This window comes from Sciurus vulgaris (genome assembly GCF_902686455.1).
Source record: "Sciurus vulgaris genome assembly, chromosome: 10".
NCBI classification, from domain to species: Eukaryota; Metazoa; Chordata; class Mammalia; order Rodentia; family Sciuridae; genus Sciurus; species Sciurus vulgaris.
Genome location: NC_136470.1, coordinates 58,127,317 through 58,144,655, shown reverse-complemented (window position 1 = coordinate 58,144,655; position 17,339 = coordinate 58,127,317). Strand labels below are relative to the sequence as shown.

The 17,339-nt window shown below is 37.7% G+C and overlaps 1 protein-coding gene across 12 annotated transcripts in view; it reads right to left on the bottom strand.

The window, feature by feature from the left end:
* Positions 1 to 10,567: 10,567 nt before the first annotated feature.
* BBX (BBX high mobility group box domain containing) overlaps positions 10,568 to 17,339 on the bottom strand; it is a 253,393-nt gene continuing 246,621 nt past the window's right edge. For all 12 annotated transcript variants that reach the window (XM_079100834.1, XM_079100827.1, XM_079100832.1 and 9 more), the window contains one exon: positions 10,568 to 15,388. In XM_079100834.1, coding sequence (XP_078956960.1) covers positions 15,301 to 15,388 — 88 coding nt within the window. In that variant the 3' untranslated portion in view covers positions 10,568 to 15,300. The remainder of the gene's footprint in view (positions 15,389 to 17,339) is intronic.

Below are 17,339 nucleotides of genomic sequence, written 5' to 3'. Positions count from 1 at the left end.
TTATTTCACTTAGCATGATAGTGTCCAATTCCATCCATTTACCAGCAAGTTCCATAATTTGCTCTTCTTTATGGCTGAGTGATATTCATTGTATATATGTACCACATTTTCTTCACCCATTCATCTGTTGAAGGTCACCTAGGTGGGTTCCATAGTTTAGCTATTGTAAATTGAGCTGCTATGAACACTGATGGGACTGGGTCACTATAGTATGTTGATTTTAAGTCCTTTGGATGTATGCCAATGAGTCAGGTTTACTGGGTCAAATGGTGATTCTGGGGAATCTCCATTCTGCTTTCCATAGTGGTTGCACCAATTTGCAGTTCCACCAGCAATATATGATATACCTTTTCCCCCACATCCTCGCCAACATTTATTGTTACTAATATTCTTGATAATTGCCATTCTGATTGGAGTGAAATGAAATCTCAGGGTAGTTTTATTTTGCATTTCTCTAATTGCTAGTGATGTTGAATATTTTTTCATATATTTGTTGGCCAATTGTATTTCTTCTGTGAAGTGTCTGTTCAGTTCCTTTGCCCATTTGTTGACTGGGTTATTTGTTTTTTTTTTTTTTTATGTTAAGTTTTTTGCGTTCTTAATATATTCTGGAGATTATTGCTCTATCTGAGGTGCATGTGGTAAAGATTTTTCTCCCATTCTGTAGGTTCTCTCTTCACGTTATTGTTTACTGTTAAGAAGATTTTTAGTTTGATTCCATCCCATTTATTGATTCTTGATTTTACATTTCACTCCTTAGGAGTCTTGTTAAAGAATTCGGTTCCTAGGCCAGCAAGATGGAGATTTGGGCCTACTTTTTCTTGTAATAGTTACAGGGTCTCTGACCTAATGCCTAGGTCTTTGGCCCACTTTGAGTTGAGATTTGTTTCATTGACTTGTGTGTGTGTGTGTGTGTGTGTACACCAGGAGTTGAACCCACTTAAACGTTAAGCCTCATCCCCAGTCCTTGTTATTTTTATTTTTTACTCTGAGACAGGGTCTTGCTAAGTCGCTGCGCTTGGCTTTGAACTTGCAACCCTCCTGCCTCAGCCTCCCGAACTGCCACATTATAGGAGTGCACCACCATACCCAACCTCACCCACTTTTTGTTTTTTCTTTTTCCTAACTGTTGAGTTTTAAGAGCTATTTGTATATTTTGGATACAGATCTTTAGATATGTATTTTGCATATATTTTCTCAGTCTACGGCTTGTGTTTTTATTCTCGTAAAGCTACTTTTGTAAAGTATTACATTGTATATAGCATTTTAGAGTTTACCAAATTTGTTCAAATACAGCAACTCAACATGATCCTTGGAGGTAGATATTATCATGCCCACATTAGAGATATGGCAACATAGAGGAAATGTGCTTTGATTCTGGTCACACAAAGGGTTTGCCGTGGAGCTGGGGCAAAGTCTTGCCCCAAACAGCAGGACTATTTGGTTATCTCTCGTAGGTTGGCTGTGCCAGGTGGGTGCTACAGAACTGGAGAAAATGGCTTCCCCTCCTCTCAGCTTGGCTGAGACCTGGGAATGTATGTTTTCTGCATGTGCTGGGCTGAGGATTATTATTAAGAAAGATCTGGTTTTCCAAGAGCCCACATCTGACAGTCCTCATTCCTCTTCTCTTCAAATTGTTCTCAGCCACTATCCTGGGGTGCCTGGTCTGCATCCCACTGGGGAGTTGATATCTTGAGATAAAAATTTTTTAAAAAATATTTCAGGGTGGGGAATGGAGAAAGGATGGTTTACAAGTGCAGGGATGCAGGCAGACAGGGGGAGTAAATTCTAATGTTCTATAGCACTGTAGGGAAACTGGTTGACAAATGATGTTTCCAAAGAGCTAATAGGATTGTGGATGCTCCCAATAAAAAGAAATGATAAATGTTTAAGGCAATGGATATACTAATTACCCTAGTTACACGTGTTCAGCTACCACACTGTATTCTATAATTATGTACATTTTAATGTATTAATTTAAAATAAAAACATTTTAAAAAACCCAAATTCCAAAAGAATAACTTTTTTTTTTTCCCCCAGAATACAAAACAATTGTTCTGGAAATGCCCACTCCTTTGGTAAATACAAAACAAACAAAAGAAAAATACCAAAACAAAAGGTGAACCCCTCCCTCTGTGCCATGTGGCATACCGCAGTTTGGTTCAGTTGTGAACACATTTTCTGGGGGTTGCTGATCCCCAGCTTCAGAGCGGTGAGAGGAGGCACACACCATTAGGTTCCCGGGCCCCCTGGGAAGCAGCCTAAGTGCCCAATGCACAACTTCTACCCATCTGGATCTAGTCTAAAGCATTGGGGTCTCTGAGCCCTGTAGCTTTCCAAAGTGGACAGATTTGCCTTCTGGTTCCTGCTGAATCAGGTTAAATAACTACAATATTAACAACACAGAGATTTTATGGATGAAACTGGAGAACATCATGCTAAGTGAAATAAGCCAGATTCAGAAAATCAAAGGTTGAATGTTCTCTCTCATACGCAGAAGCTAGAGTAAATTAAGGGGAAGAAAACACAGTGGGGGAGTCAGATATCATATCATAAAGACAGAGGGAAGATTAGGGGAGTAGAAGGAAATTGAGGGGAAGGGAGGAGGGTCAGAGAAGAGGAGGAAATGCAGAATGAATTTGACAAAATTACACTATGTGTATATATAAATACACCATAATGAATTCTACCTTTATCTATAAAGCACCAATTAAAAATACATTAATGAGTGAAAGGTAGACCAGTAGAGTAGAAGAAGAGGGACTGGGGAGGGAGTAGGGGAGGGAAATGCAGAATACTGTGGATGGAAATGGAGTAAATTAAATTCTATGCACACATGATTATGTCAGAAAGAACCCAACTATTATGTACAATTATAATGCACCAATAAAAGCAGAAACAAAACAGATTTTAATGGAGTGGTGAATGGTGTGGGTGACATCATAGAAATTTGGCAGCATCTGCTGAGGATAATCTGAGAGGAACACTAAAGACTTGACAACCCTTCTTTCAGAAAGCAAAATTGCCTGGTTCTGGTGATACCAGTTGTTATTGGCTTCCCTGCCTGCAAAAATGTCACAGTAATTCCAACGGAGTTGTTTACACAAGTGGGAAAATCTGACTCTTTGATGATACGTTTCAGTCGCGAATGGCTCTAATGACACTCAAAGGCCTTCCAGTAAGAGACATTTCCTCCAAACTCAGGGAGAAGTTATCTGGGAACAATGCCCTTCTACAGTGAGGTTATTTATGTTCATTGGGCTAATGGGTTTTTGTCCAGTAATACATTTAAATTGCTTTCCATTTTACAGTTATGCTTCACTATCACATTTCAGAATGTCGCTTCTTTTCCTCAGTACAGCCAGCAATTTCCTCAAGTATGCAATGAGAGCATTGTCCTTTCGAAGTCATTTGAAATAGACCTGGTCTCAGCCTTCTCAGGGGAATATTCTCTGGCAGATAATCATAGCCAAGTGGAATGTACAAATGAACTGAAGCCCTCTAGGACTTGCTTTCTCTTGCGGGTTCCCTGGGGGTTTTGTTGCAGGGTGACAGTGCACCTATTGATCTGGAAGAAGCCAGACATTCAGCCTGTGGATAGCGCATGAGAAATAGTCCTCCAAATCTGGTTAAGAAGGGCAAGGAAGCTGAGAAGAGACACTCTCTTCATAAGATTCATAAATGGAGTCATGCTTATCTTGTATGGATAACAAAGAAAAGGAGGCTCTGTGGACATGAACACAACTACGTTTATACAACCTGTTAGCAACAAATGCTCAGTAACATGGCAGCTTGTGGGCAACTGGGAAAAAAAATATTATTTTAAAAATGGAAAAATGTGGATCAGGTTGCTGAGTGAATTCAAAGCACATGCAATTCTATTTAAAAGTCTTGGAAAAATCAGTGCAACGCAAATGCTTTAAAATATTAGCTTTACACTTTAAAACAAAACAAAACAAACAAACAAACAAACAAAACAGGTAAGGTCATGGTAAGCAAAATAAGCCAAACCCAGAAGGCCAAAGGTTGTATGTTTCCTGTCATATGTGGAAGACAGGAGCAAGGAAATAAAGGTGCTAGGGGGAATCTCATGACATATCAAAGGGGGATCAGTACAACAGAGGGAGAAGACCAGGAAGTGGGAGGAGGGGAGGAAGAGGGAAGTGCTGAGGAGTGATAATGGCCAAATTGTAGTTATATGGTGTGCATGTATGAATCATGTAACGACAAATCCCACCATTATGAACAACTACACTGCACCGATAAAAAAAATGATTAAAAAAGAAAAGGTAAGGAAGATGATAAAAGAAGTGTGCATTTCTCAGCTTTTGTTTTGCACATAGTAGTCCCTCCATCCTGGGGGAATATGTTCCAAGCTATTCTACAGGCCTGAAGCCATGAATAGTGCTGAACTCCATATGTACTATATTTTTCTACTCATACACACCTAAGATAGTTAATTAACAACAACTAATAAAATAGAACTATAAAAAATTCTCTAATGAAGAATATTTTAAAATTGTTTATTTCTGGAATTTTCCAATTAATAGTTTCAGACCTCAGTTAACCTTGTGTAACTAAAACCACAAAAGCTGAAGCCAAGGATAAGGGAAGACTACTACTGGGGATGCAGCAGGTTCACTGTTTACATGAAAATGAATTTCCATTCTGCCCGATTTTCCAACTCAGAACTGTGCTTGTATATTGTAAGTAAAGGCAAAATGATCCAAGACAAGTTAATATGAGGTTAAAAATTCAAATGAAAAAGTTTTACCCTCAAAATAAAATTGACAGGGGGGAAAAAAAGGATGTATGAAGCATGAATCGTGTAGCTCATTTTTAGCAGTTTAATCTTGGAAACCTTAGCTGTTTCATATCTTCGAGATTGCTCCTCCACAGGGCAGGGCGAATGTCAGGGAGGGACACACTGTGTTCCGTGACTGGGTGAGTGTCTTTCAGGGTCCCACCTGCAGAGGAAATCTTGCCACTTGGTTGGTCCTGCCTTGCCTTTGAATGCAGCAAAGCCCTGCTATTCCTCAAGACAGATTATTCAACAGCTAATTCATGACTTGGTTCATTTTGCTACCACCAATTAGTGATGCTGCTCTGCAGTAGGCTCAAATGCTGGTGCAGGCTGGCAGTGGTGGCAGCCGGCTAGAATGTCACACAAAGGCAACTTAGAAAAGTGCACACCCAGACCAAAAAACCATTTGTTTTTTTAAAAGAAGGCATATGGAATATTGGATGTGTGGGTAGGAGTGAAAGAGGAACCCAGAAAAAGTAATTCACATGGATAGATGCCCACATACAGAAAAAAAAAAAATCTTGATCCCATTCCAGTTTCAAAGTGTCCTATGGAGGAATGTAGCATACTTAATAGTGAACTGCCATGTGTTCTTGTTAGAATTCCTGTGATCAGATCCGGGGGACTTGTGCAGTGTTTAAGACAGTCATCTTACCTGTTGCTTCAATCTGAGCTCTCTGCGTATGTGAGATCCTCAGGAAATACTGCTTCGCCAATTGTCACCCACTCATTTAAAGTCAGATCTTTGGGAAGAGGGGAAAGAAACTGAAATGAAACCTTAGGGCAACACAGATTTTATTGACTCTCTGGGGAGGCCACGGACAGGTGCCTGATGAACTTCAAATCAAATCCTTTAAATTTCTAAAACTTTCATGAATTCATACATAAATTACACTGCAGTCTGCATATGTGAGAGATGATGTTGCTTCTTAAACCAGATGTTTCTCAAATTAAACACACACAAAAACTCCTTTAGTTATCAATCCCTAAAGAGAATTTGATTTGACAATACTGAGGTGAAAGTTTAAAAAGTAGATTCTCAGCCTCAACTCTCCCAAAGGGGAAGAAGTAATTTTGCAGAGCTCTGTATGCATAGGTATTTTCTGTAGTAAAGTCCTTTTCTAAGGGTGGCATTAACAAGAAAGGCTCGCAAAGCTCACAGGCCCAATTTAGACCCCCAATGAAATGGGGCAGCTGCTGTCAACAGGCAGACTTCACAGCAGTCCCTTTTAGCTTCAGGAATGTCTCTAAAGGCCAAGGAACCCACCCAACCATAAACCCTTTCGAGTCTTCTCTGGAGAAAAAGGTGAAAAAAGAAAAGCAAATCTAAAATAGTTTTATTGGGGGATGCTATTGCTAAAAATGATTGAAATAAATTTTAGCAACATGTGAGAATGGGAACTATAGTGAAGAAAAAAGGGCAGGGTAAAGGGAGAGGGAACCAGAAGTCAGGGAATCAACCATCTGCCTACAGAATCACCTCTTTAATTCCAAGGCCAAATGTTTAAGCTGTGCTTCTTGACCTTGTGTTTCAAATATTCGTAGGCCACACCGGGCTACAGCTAGGGAACTAGCTAAACTCAGAGTGACTTCGGTCTGGAACCAACAGAACCGAGATGCTCCATGCCCTAGGGTGCTCCTAAAGGAAACCTTCTGCATCATGGATCTCCCCCAATGAATTTTATCACGTATTTATCAGATTTGGATCTCTGTGGCCTTGTCTTAGCAGCTCCTTCTTTCCTTGTGCCAAGATCTCTTCTGTGAGAGCTTTAAAAATACATTTTTTTAAAGTAGAACAGCAACACATACCCACTTTTTAAAGTCTTCGAAATGCAGATTATCAAGTTTCCCATGAGCTCATATGTCACTTCTTCCGGAAAGCCTTTGATTCCCACCCCCAACCTCATCTGTATTGCATTTCAATAGCCTCTAACCTCTTCTAAACCCCCAGGCGCCTGTCTTGTGGTATTTACACAGAGTAGCCACCGAAAGCAGATTTGCTGAACTTCATTCTCATTATGGGTGCATGACAGGGATCTGATGGACCTGAGCTGTGGGCAACAGAGAACTCTTCTGGAGCCAAACCATGTGGGTTCAAACACTTTTCCATGAGTTTTGAAACAGAGTAGTGGAACGAAGCACTCTTTTAAAGCAACTTAATTCTAATAATACAGTTTTCATTTTGATTGACATATAACACAGGTCTTAATGGAGGTGAGGCTAGCATCAATGTGTGGAATATCCATATTTTATTTATAAATGGCTTTAGATATTCAAGGACTCATGTGCAGAACATTGCTCTATTTTTTAACACACTTCTAAATATTCAATCCAAGATAAAGTATGGGAGATTTTATTTTACAAAACAATGACCAAATTTTTCCAGAATCTATGGATTGTATAATATCTTGAATTAGAGGGAAAAATTCTATCAAGTTTTTCTATTAAGTAAATTTCAATAAAAGCTTTAAACTATATGGAAAATCATCATCTATTTTTATATCTACCATTATATTCCTATTGTTTATATATATTTTTCACTGCTTTCATATGCTTATTTCTGGAAGATAGTACTTATTCAATTGGTCATTCATGAGCACCACTAATATCAAATAGAAAATATCAGGAAAAATGATTATACTTGAGCATATTTCTTGGACATAGTTCATAATGGCTTTAGCCTTTCTGCCTCATCCTTCCCCATCTCAACTCTCACATTTTTCTGACTTTTCTAATAAAGAACCCTGCAACAAAATACCTTTAGTGAAATTCTTTACGGATAAAGAATCTCCAAGTGGGGATAGTGTTCAACTGCCATTTTACTTCTATTATATACTTCCGTTTCTGGCCTGTTGACCTAGGATTTCCAATGAATTCTTTGACAACCTGTCTTCCAGAACATCTAAAATTTTGTCTCTATCCCTCCTACAGATTTTCTCTTGCAAGTCTAGGGGACATAGAAAATACAGTAGGAAGAGAGTTGGGGGCGTGTATAGAGACATACTGTTAACTCACACGCATAAATTGTTAGTTGTGGTGTGAGCCTTTTAAGTCATTAAGTCTGTAGAAAAAAAGGTCATAGAAAATGAGATGCTTCGCCCCTGCAAAAAGATATCTTAAGAAATGGCTCCTTTTGACCAAGAAAGTTCTTTCAAGAAATTGTGGATCATGAAGGTAAATTCAGAGCATCCAATCTGAGTAGTGTACTCTTATTTCCAAATGACCTTCACTTTAGCACATCTCTTCTTGGGTTCATGGATCCCTTTTGCTTTGAACAATTTTTTTTTTTGTATTTGTGAAGAGGCAATACATGAAAAATGTAAGCTGTGTATACCTACTTTTGCAGTCTCCACTGAAATAATTACAGATAAAATCTTTCTAGAATGTGCATATCTCCTGGGGATGGGGATATGGCACGGTGAAAATGGGTGCCATTCAGATAAAACAGGAATTGGGAAAATACTGTGTATTTCAGTACACAGTGATAAGAACCTGGGTTTGACATACTAACCTCTTTACTTTTACGTATATTTGAGAATTTCCATAATTCTAAATAAGATAAAAAGATTGAAAATGATTAATAAGCTTGTCTTTTCTAGTATGAATTTTCAGTATATATGGAAGAGTCCTATCTGTTTTAGCTCACTTACTAATGGTAAGAACTTCATTATTCCCTTTATCCTTGCAAGAGAGTTCATATTCTATTCAAAGGGAAGGATACAATTGTATAATACATTTAGGGCCACACAATCATGGCTAGTCATTTCAAAACAGAAATTTTCCTTATGATGGACCCCACAAATTTTGTAGACAGTAACGGAAAGGGTGCTTATTGTGTAAAAGCATAAGCTAACTGATGTGAATTTCAACTACTCTTGAGTTTTCACACCATCAAGTCTCTTGAAAAATCTTACCTCTAAAGCACTAGGCCCATTCAAAATTATTTTGAAAAGGTGGCTGTATTTTCTATTTTGAATATACTAACCTTACAGTTGGAATAAAAAGTTATAATAAGCATTTAATTGTTTAATTACAGGCCCCAGGCCAACATTTTTCCCTATATTCTCTTTTTCAGTTCCATAGAAGTGGTATGAAGTTACCATGACCACCACCATTTAGATTTGTGTGTTGAGGGAAGCTAAAAACCCAAAAGTAGATGAGTTCAGGAGCCAGAACTTAAGAGTGTAGTCTGTCAAAACACAAAGCCCATTTGATAACACACTGTGTTTGTGTGCATGTGTAATGTCCAAAGGATTAAAAAAAAAAAAAAAAAAAAACCTTATCTAAGGCTTGGGAATACTGTATTCAGCAAATTTGAGGTCTGAATTTATACTTTAGATTATGGTCTTAATGATGTCATTTCCTTAGTTTCATTATAGTTTATGTCTCTTCTTAGGAAGGTGCCCCAAAGTCTCTTGTCCTAAGTAGGAAGACTGAAGCCTCTTCTTTCTTCTGCTGGACTCCACTCTACACATCAGGGGAAAGGCAACCAATGTTGCCCACACGATAGTGAAACCTCAAGCAGAGTGTACGAGAAGACAATTACGAGATATCCCAAGATATCCCGAATAGATGAAATATCTCACTTTTATTATCATTCCCACTGCTTTTAGTGGATATGGCACATGGAAGGAATACACTCTATGGTCGGTAGTGTGAACATAAAAAGAAATGTATTTGAATAATATCTTTAAAATATTTCAAATTTTTATTAAATATTTTTATTCAGTTTTAAGATCACAGTTAAAGTACTTTAGCATGTTATACACATGACTTACATGTGCAATTTTTAGAAATATCAAATTAGGTATAAGATTTTGAAGAAAGAAATTATATAAATGTGTATATTGACTTTTACTACACATACATCTAAGAAAGCAATAATTCTGTTGTACCATTAAGTGGAAATCATTTATTACATGGCATGTTTACACCAACTCTAAAGAGAACCAAGCCAATTTCTGAAAGCAAAAAAATGAGCTATTCAGTCATGCTGAAACTGTCAACAGACTTAAGACCTGGTGGTCAAATGAAACTATGGTTAATTTATGACGTGTAAGTAAGCAATTCAAACCTATGAGAAAAGTTCATAATCTGGTACGTGGAATCTCAGGTGGTTTTATTCTCTTGGACAAATTCCTGAGAGCAAGAGACTTGTTTAGTACTAAAGAAATGGAAAAAAAGAAAAAAGAAAAATGCTGCTGAGCAAGTTACTGAGCTGTAGATGGCAAACCTTCCCTACCCTCAGTTCTGCCGCTCTTAGAGCCGAGGCACTAATGTGAGGTGTCAGGGGACATGAACTCACCCCTCTAGTGGGTCAAAAAGAGTCAGTGATAATTCATGAAGCATGCTTGTCTCTGATTTAGGTTAGAGCTTGTGAGGTAAGATTTGCATTGTGGGCAGAAGGGTTTGGAGGCATTCAATTAGATCCTTGCTACTCAGTAACCAGTTCTGGCCCAAGTTGTCAGGAAATCTTTGGAAGGAGTAATAATGTTTGTGATAAGGTCTATGCATAAAAACCAGTTTGAGGGCATTATCAGTTTTGACCACTGACTGCCAAAAAACGAACAACAAAAACCAAAATTAAAAAAAAAAACAAACAAACAAAAAAAAAAAAAAAACATACAAAACCAGTGGCCAAAGAACTTTTAACTACAAGGTTCTGTCTCTCAATGTATGTTGGTATAAATCATACCACCGCAGATGAAATTTGGCCAGAAGAAAACTGTTTTTTGTTTTTTGTTTTTTTTTTTTAAAAAAGAAAATGTATTTATATTTGAAGGAAAAGGTAAGCATAGGAAGATGGAGATGTCTGTGGGAATCAAATATGTCTGTCATTATTCACTCTTCTGCTATTTCTTTTTTAGAAATGTAAGATAATGTCCTCAGTGAAAAGGACGAAGTCATCTAATATGGAGTATAATAAACTTATCTATCACTATCGATTTAAAGCAAAACAGCCCATCAAACCCTGAATACTTCACCAGACACATCTGGTAAGATGAACTGAACAACTGCTTCTCTTTTTATTTTATGTATGCTGTTAGTCAGTCTAAATATGACAATTTTTTAAAATCCCAAAACTCATATAAAACAAAGTCCAAATCTAATTCTTTGGGAATGCCTGCATAAACAAAAGCAACATCTAATTACCAATTAGTATATTTTGCATAAGGTGCAAAACAAAGACTATGTGGGGAAAAGCTAAATTTTCACTTTCACCTAGCAGTCACTCTGAATACTTTATAGGTCAAATGTCATAGCATTTGCTTCTACTGCCCATTTTCAGCAATACGTTGTTCTCTCTGGAGAAGGCGGTTTGTGAAGTCAAAACACTGCAGTGGAAAATAGTGGCACTGAAGGCAGAAGCAAAAAAAGACAAACTTTTGAAACAGGACTTACTGAAATTAACTTTTAAAGCCGAGGTAGCCCATTAGGATTGGCCTTACATGAGGGCTCTGTGGAGCAGTGCAATCAGAGGTGAATCTCCTCAACAGCATCACGTACACCCCAATCTTCCCTTCACAAATGATGGCTTCAGGCCTCCCAGTTTCCTTCCTTGTCCCCAACGCTGCGGTTGGTGCCTCCCCTTTGTGGTGTGGATGCTGTCCTCCAGCCTCCAGCTGCTGGTCTTCAGAACACTTAGCTTCATACAGTAGTTTAGCAGGCAGCATGGTCCCACTGCTTCACATTAATGCCAAATGCCAAGCTTGGAACAGAGCTATTAGGTACTCCCCACCCCACCCACCCTATAAACAAAACATGTCATTCAGTTCTCAGCTAATTCCTGTTCTGTAGCAATTTATAATTTGTTAAAGATTTGACATAGGTGCAAACACTTTCATACATTGAGCCAAAGACTGCAGAGTGCAAACACATTTTTATATGACTTAGAGTAGCATCTGACTTAATAAGAAAAGGACAGGGATTGAACATGTTGGATTCTAAACAACCAGACCAGTTCAGATGTGCCTTTTTTCCCCATAGTGTTCCATCAATTTTTTCTCTCCACTAATTATAATGGCAGGAACCAGAATAACAAAGATAACACGGGAATTATTTCAGCATGGCATTGGGGCATCATCTGACAGAATTAAATAATTTCTGGTATTTGTGGGAAAAGGGCTGTCATAATTACAACAGTATAATTTGTCCTTCAAAAAAGGATTTAATGAATAAAGAGTTTTGATCTATAATCTGGGAATTGACCAATTTGGGGACAAGAACCTGTATTTCCAATGTGGTTGTGGGACATTTTCCTTTTCCTGATCTCGTATACAGTACCCAAACAAATAAAAACTTCAAGGATGTCTTACAGTAATTTTTCTTTCACTCAGCTTCTTAGAGCTGCAGTTTCAGTACTATAATATATTCTACACACTTCAAAATTACATAGGAAATACCAGAATAACTAAATAAATAAAAAGCTAGAGAAAACTGGAACAGTACTACGTCTCCATCTGAGACGAAATATTCCACTTCCAGCATTGCAGAGAAGGGCTAGGACAATTTTTTTTTTTTCAAAAGATTTATATACAGGTTTGAATCCAGAAATTAAGGTTAAAAGCATAAATATTGATAATTTCAACTAAATTCAGAATGGTTTCAGAAAGATATGATACAACGATTTAGAATAAAACAAAGCAGAAGAGCATCATATTTTGGTTTGCTTGAGATATACATAAGGTGCAATAACTTTTTCTTGAGGATGCTGTGGGACAAATGTTAGTGAAGATGGTGTTTGCTGGCAGATTAAAGTACATACCATAGCAATATGATTTTCCAAAATAAAAAAAAGAATGAGAGCGTGAAGTGAAAATGATAATGGGGGGGGTACTACATACTGGTCTGAAATATTTGTGCTAACAAATGTTACCTGAAAATACCAACACCCCTCTCGAACAGATTCAGGGCATGAGAAGCACTACCACTGGAATCAAAACCTCTCAGAGAAACAAGGCGAGTGCCTAAAGAACTATAAAGCTTTGCAGGATTTCTGCTACTCTCAGTGCCTAACCGCTTAAAAATTAAGCATTTCTACAAAAAGATTTGTTTTAAAGTATCTGAAAACAGTCATATCCAGGAAGTTGTTCCCCCACCCCACCCCTGCCTAAGGGAAAAGCCACTGAGGTTTAGGAAAAGCAGATCAAGTAAGATATTAATCACATAGAAAAAAGTAATCTTCTGTTTTGCTTCTTTTTAAAAAAAGGTCCCATGAATATACAGCAATCTCTTAAGGAACTCTAGTGAAATGTAATTGGAGGACTGAAGGAGGGTGCTCTGGCAAAACTAGATCTATTCTAACGTGTTCTACAGAGTGACAAGTTAGTACCATTGTCAAGATGCATGTTCTGCACCACACAACTTTTGTTGTTGGTTTTGTTATTTTATTTTTTTGGATTTCAGCTAATTATAATTTTTAAATCACTGCTAGCAAGTGGTCCACAACTCCAACAGCCACCAACACCAGGACCCAGCAATTTTCAAACATTCACTTTTTGTTTTGAAATTTAGAAAATATTAATAAAACAGTATCATAGTAAAAACAGTATGCTAAAATCTGGGACTAGTCCCTCGATGTTTCTATGTTAATGGGGTTAAGCTATAACCATGGATTAAACCTTCTGCTAATTTCTGCCTCCTCCATCCCCACAATGAAGATGCATTTTTGAGAACATTATTCCAATGCTCTGCTGCCCTCTTTACCTGCTTGGGGGGGGGGGGAGAGTACAAACCCTCTTCATTTTTTCCAATCCTGTTAGTTTATGTTGTACATATTTTTCCAGCACCGAAACTGAAGTAATATCTACAACCACAAGAAGCTAAACCTAGTCAGTATTAATAGAGTCATTTTTATATGGCTATTAGGTCAAATTACAATTAGAAAAAAAAATCATCATTACAATTCAGTCAAGTATAAATAAGAAAGCTAGATAAAACCATGTAAACTGTCACCATTTAGAGATCTAACTCAAAAAGCTTCAAACTCAACTAGAACTATCAAAACTCCACCAGTTTGAAAACCATTAAAAATTATTGCTGGAATCCAATAATCAAAATTTGGTAGTTTGTGCTGTGATGCAAAAGTGGGGAAATACTTTGTGCTATGGAACAAATACCCTGTAAAATCTGTAGCCTCAGACTAATTTTGATTTATCACTTTGCATCTGTTGCTAGGAAACAAGACACTGTGAACGTCAGGTGGTTAAGTCAATATGTTCAATGTTCTAAGCCAGTTAATCCACTTGGCACCGGCATATGTATGGTTGATTTTATGTTTAAAAGTGACAAAACACAAAAAGGAAACAGAACTTGCAGGTGGGTCTATGACTGAGAGGCCCACCTCAGGAATACCTCCCCTATCATGTACTCAATAGCTCCTAAACAGCAAGCTTGAAATGACTCTAAAAACCTGCAGTGCCAATTAGGCTGTGCATAGCAATTACAACACGTCCAGTCTATCTGTGATGGATGTGAAAGGTCTGTAGCTCCAAGTCCACATGAAGTGAAAGTCTTCAATGTGTTTAGAATAGTGAAGTAATACTAAGGTCACTTCTGAATAATATTTTTGTCTTTTTTGTTTTGTTTGTTTGTATGAACGATTCATTGGTCACTTAGACCCCTGTGTAAAAATAAAAGAATCCTCAAGGCATGAAAACATCAGTAATCTGTAATCTGCAGGACTCCTCCCCTGTCTGGGAAAATATTTGCCACAATTTGCCCCAAGCAAATTCTTGGTCACTCAAGGCTAAAAAAAAATTCAGATTGTAAGAACTGTAATTTTCTCTCTCTCTCTCCCTCTCTCTCTCTCTCTCTCTCTCTCACTCTCTTTTTGCCAGCAAACTATCACTCTGGTGGCAAATATAAAAGTGCAGAATATATGGACCACGAGGCCGAGCATACACCGCTAACAATGGTACATTTGCCTGCCCATGCTGCTTGGGAGTCTCTGGAACAGGCTTTTTAATATTTATTCTACAATATAAATGTAGGTATAACCTATTATATAAACCATCTTAGAACTTAAATCTCCATGTACAAAAAAGACTAAGAATATCTAATAATAACTAGTGCAGTGCGTCAGTTTTTGTTTTTTTTTGTTTTTTTGTTTTGTTTTGAAAGAATAACTAGGTAATATATGAAACTAGTTTCACACTCTCTGGTTGGTAAAAGAGATGCTGGATGAGCTACAGTAAAGGCAGTCTTTTACCAAGTCACCACCAATTACTGTCAAAAGCCTTCAATGGAAAGCAAAGCTCCAGGATCATTCTGTTTCTGTTCAGTATCAGATAACGTCACCCTCAAAGATTCTGGGTTCCAAAAGAACAAACTGGCCCAGGATGCTAACTTCTGCTTCAAGTGAGTCTGGGCCGTGTAGGGCAACAAGCACTTGTTTGCAGTCTATATTTTCCACCACATGGACTCACTAGCATCCCTTGGTAAAGACAAGGCTAGGGTAGTAGGTAAAGCACAATGTTTTACAATTAAAGGGCGCTTCACTGGTCAGCGCAAGAAATAAGTACAGGAGCCTGTGGCATTTCTTTTGGCTGTCCATCATGGGTGAGCGGAGTTGACCTCTGACCTCTGTAAAACAAGAGGGGGAAAAATGACTTATTCAGGGTGTATTATCTGAGAAAGGAGAGGATGATGAGTAATAAAAGATTTCCAGTATCTTAATAGCTGCTGCTGTTACTTGTGTCATTTAATTAAAATCAGTTTTGTCCTTAGAATTTTTCTCTTCCTTCCTTTCTTCTCCCATTTCTTTCTACCTTCCTAAAATTTCTTATCTCAATTTCTCTTACATATATTCTTTGGCTCCAAACAACTAACTACTTCCATTTTGTAGAGATGAAACCTGAAACTCACACCAATTTGGGGCAAATCCCTAAGAGGTAGAAATTTCTCATCAAGGACTTATGTTCTAGGACAAAAATCTTCCTCTTGACCCATGGATATTCAAAGTGACACACTCCTTTCCTGTAGTAAATGGCAATCTCCAGGCTCACTTCTTAAGATCCATTGTAATACACTCAATGACTCAATTTAAAACTTAAGGTCAAAAAAGCAATGACTGCAAAAGAGGCAGAGAGATGGACTATGACTTAAAAAAAAAAAAAAAAAAAAAAAAAGAACAAAGGTAAATAATAAAGAAAAAGTGGAAACCTCTTATATAATGGAAGCCTCCCAAGTACATGGAGAGACAGAAAAGTACAGGCAAAGGAGATAATAACTGACTCTGGATTTTGGATGTAAGCACATCTAGCCTACTTGGACCCAAATCAATATATGTGGAGGGCGAACTCCAGCAAGACTAGAAAATTTATGGAAATTTTCATCATTTGGATTGGAACTATGCCGAACATAGCTGATTTTTCATTCATCTTTTGTATAATTTAGTAGTTGAAAAATACAATTTATTTCATGGTTATGAGAAAACTGTTCAAAATTCCTGGCAATTTCTACAGTTTCTCATTTTATAATAGGTTTAGGGCCCACCTGAAGTTTGCCCACAGGCCTATCAAACCTGGACAATGCAAACTCCCCGCTCTGTCTCCTGCGCCAGTCTGTGGGGCGTGACCCAGCATGGAAGACAGAGGGGGAAGCAGAGTGTTTTCAAGGACATCTCAGTATAGTACTCTTCTTCAGAGTATGTAGAACAAAAAGGGCTATTTTAAGATTCAGGTAATTTTTGCTACATAACCATATCCAGGTTTCTCCTGATGTACCAAAAGGCAAAATAATTAGTTAAATTACAACATTTGGGGCTTCCTGAATCCAATGATCCCTGAATAGTACAACATATTTAGGATTTTAGAAAAATACATGTTAGAAATCAAATCTCTGGATTAATCTGTTCATTCATGTATGGCTGCTGTGAGCACCAACTGTTGAATATGTTCAGCTTTTTCCCAAGAAAGATGAAATTAAAATGCTTTTTTTTTTTTTTTTTTTTTTTTTTTAAGATCATCTAATAACATAAGAATTTCAAAAGTATTTTAGTAAGTACTGGAAAAGGAAAAAAGAAAGAGATGAAAAGTACAGTGTAAAGGAAGAAGGGCAAGAGGGAGAAAAGGTGGGGTGACAGAAAGGAGTCAGGACTGGAGCAGTGCTGCAGCTGAAGGATGCAGTCTAGGACATGAGTGAAGCCTGCTCAGGCTGCACGCTAGAGGAAATGCAGCACAGGATCTGGAGTCCTAAGACCTCAGTGCAAATCCTGTCTCAGTCAGGAATCAGCTGTGTGCTCTTGACAGTTTATTAACCATCTGCACCAACATTAAAATGGGACTAAAAAGACAGACCTGTGAGGGCCGGTTTAAGGATTGTGTTTAATGAGCTTTCTTCCTTGAAAACACCTAATAAATAGTCTCTCAACAAAGGTTTATCCAATTCCCTATTTCCCATATTTTGTAAAACCATCTAAAGTGGGTTTCGGAACTTAACATTAGATTCTTCATGGCAAGAGTACAGGTAATGTATTTCTACCCCTAGTTCCGTGGGCTTACCCTATAAATTAGGAACCTAGGTGTTGCCTATG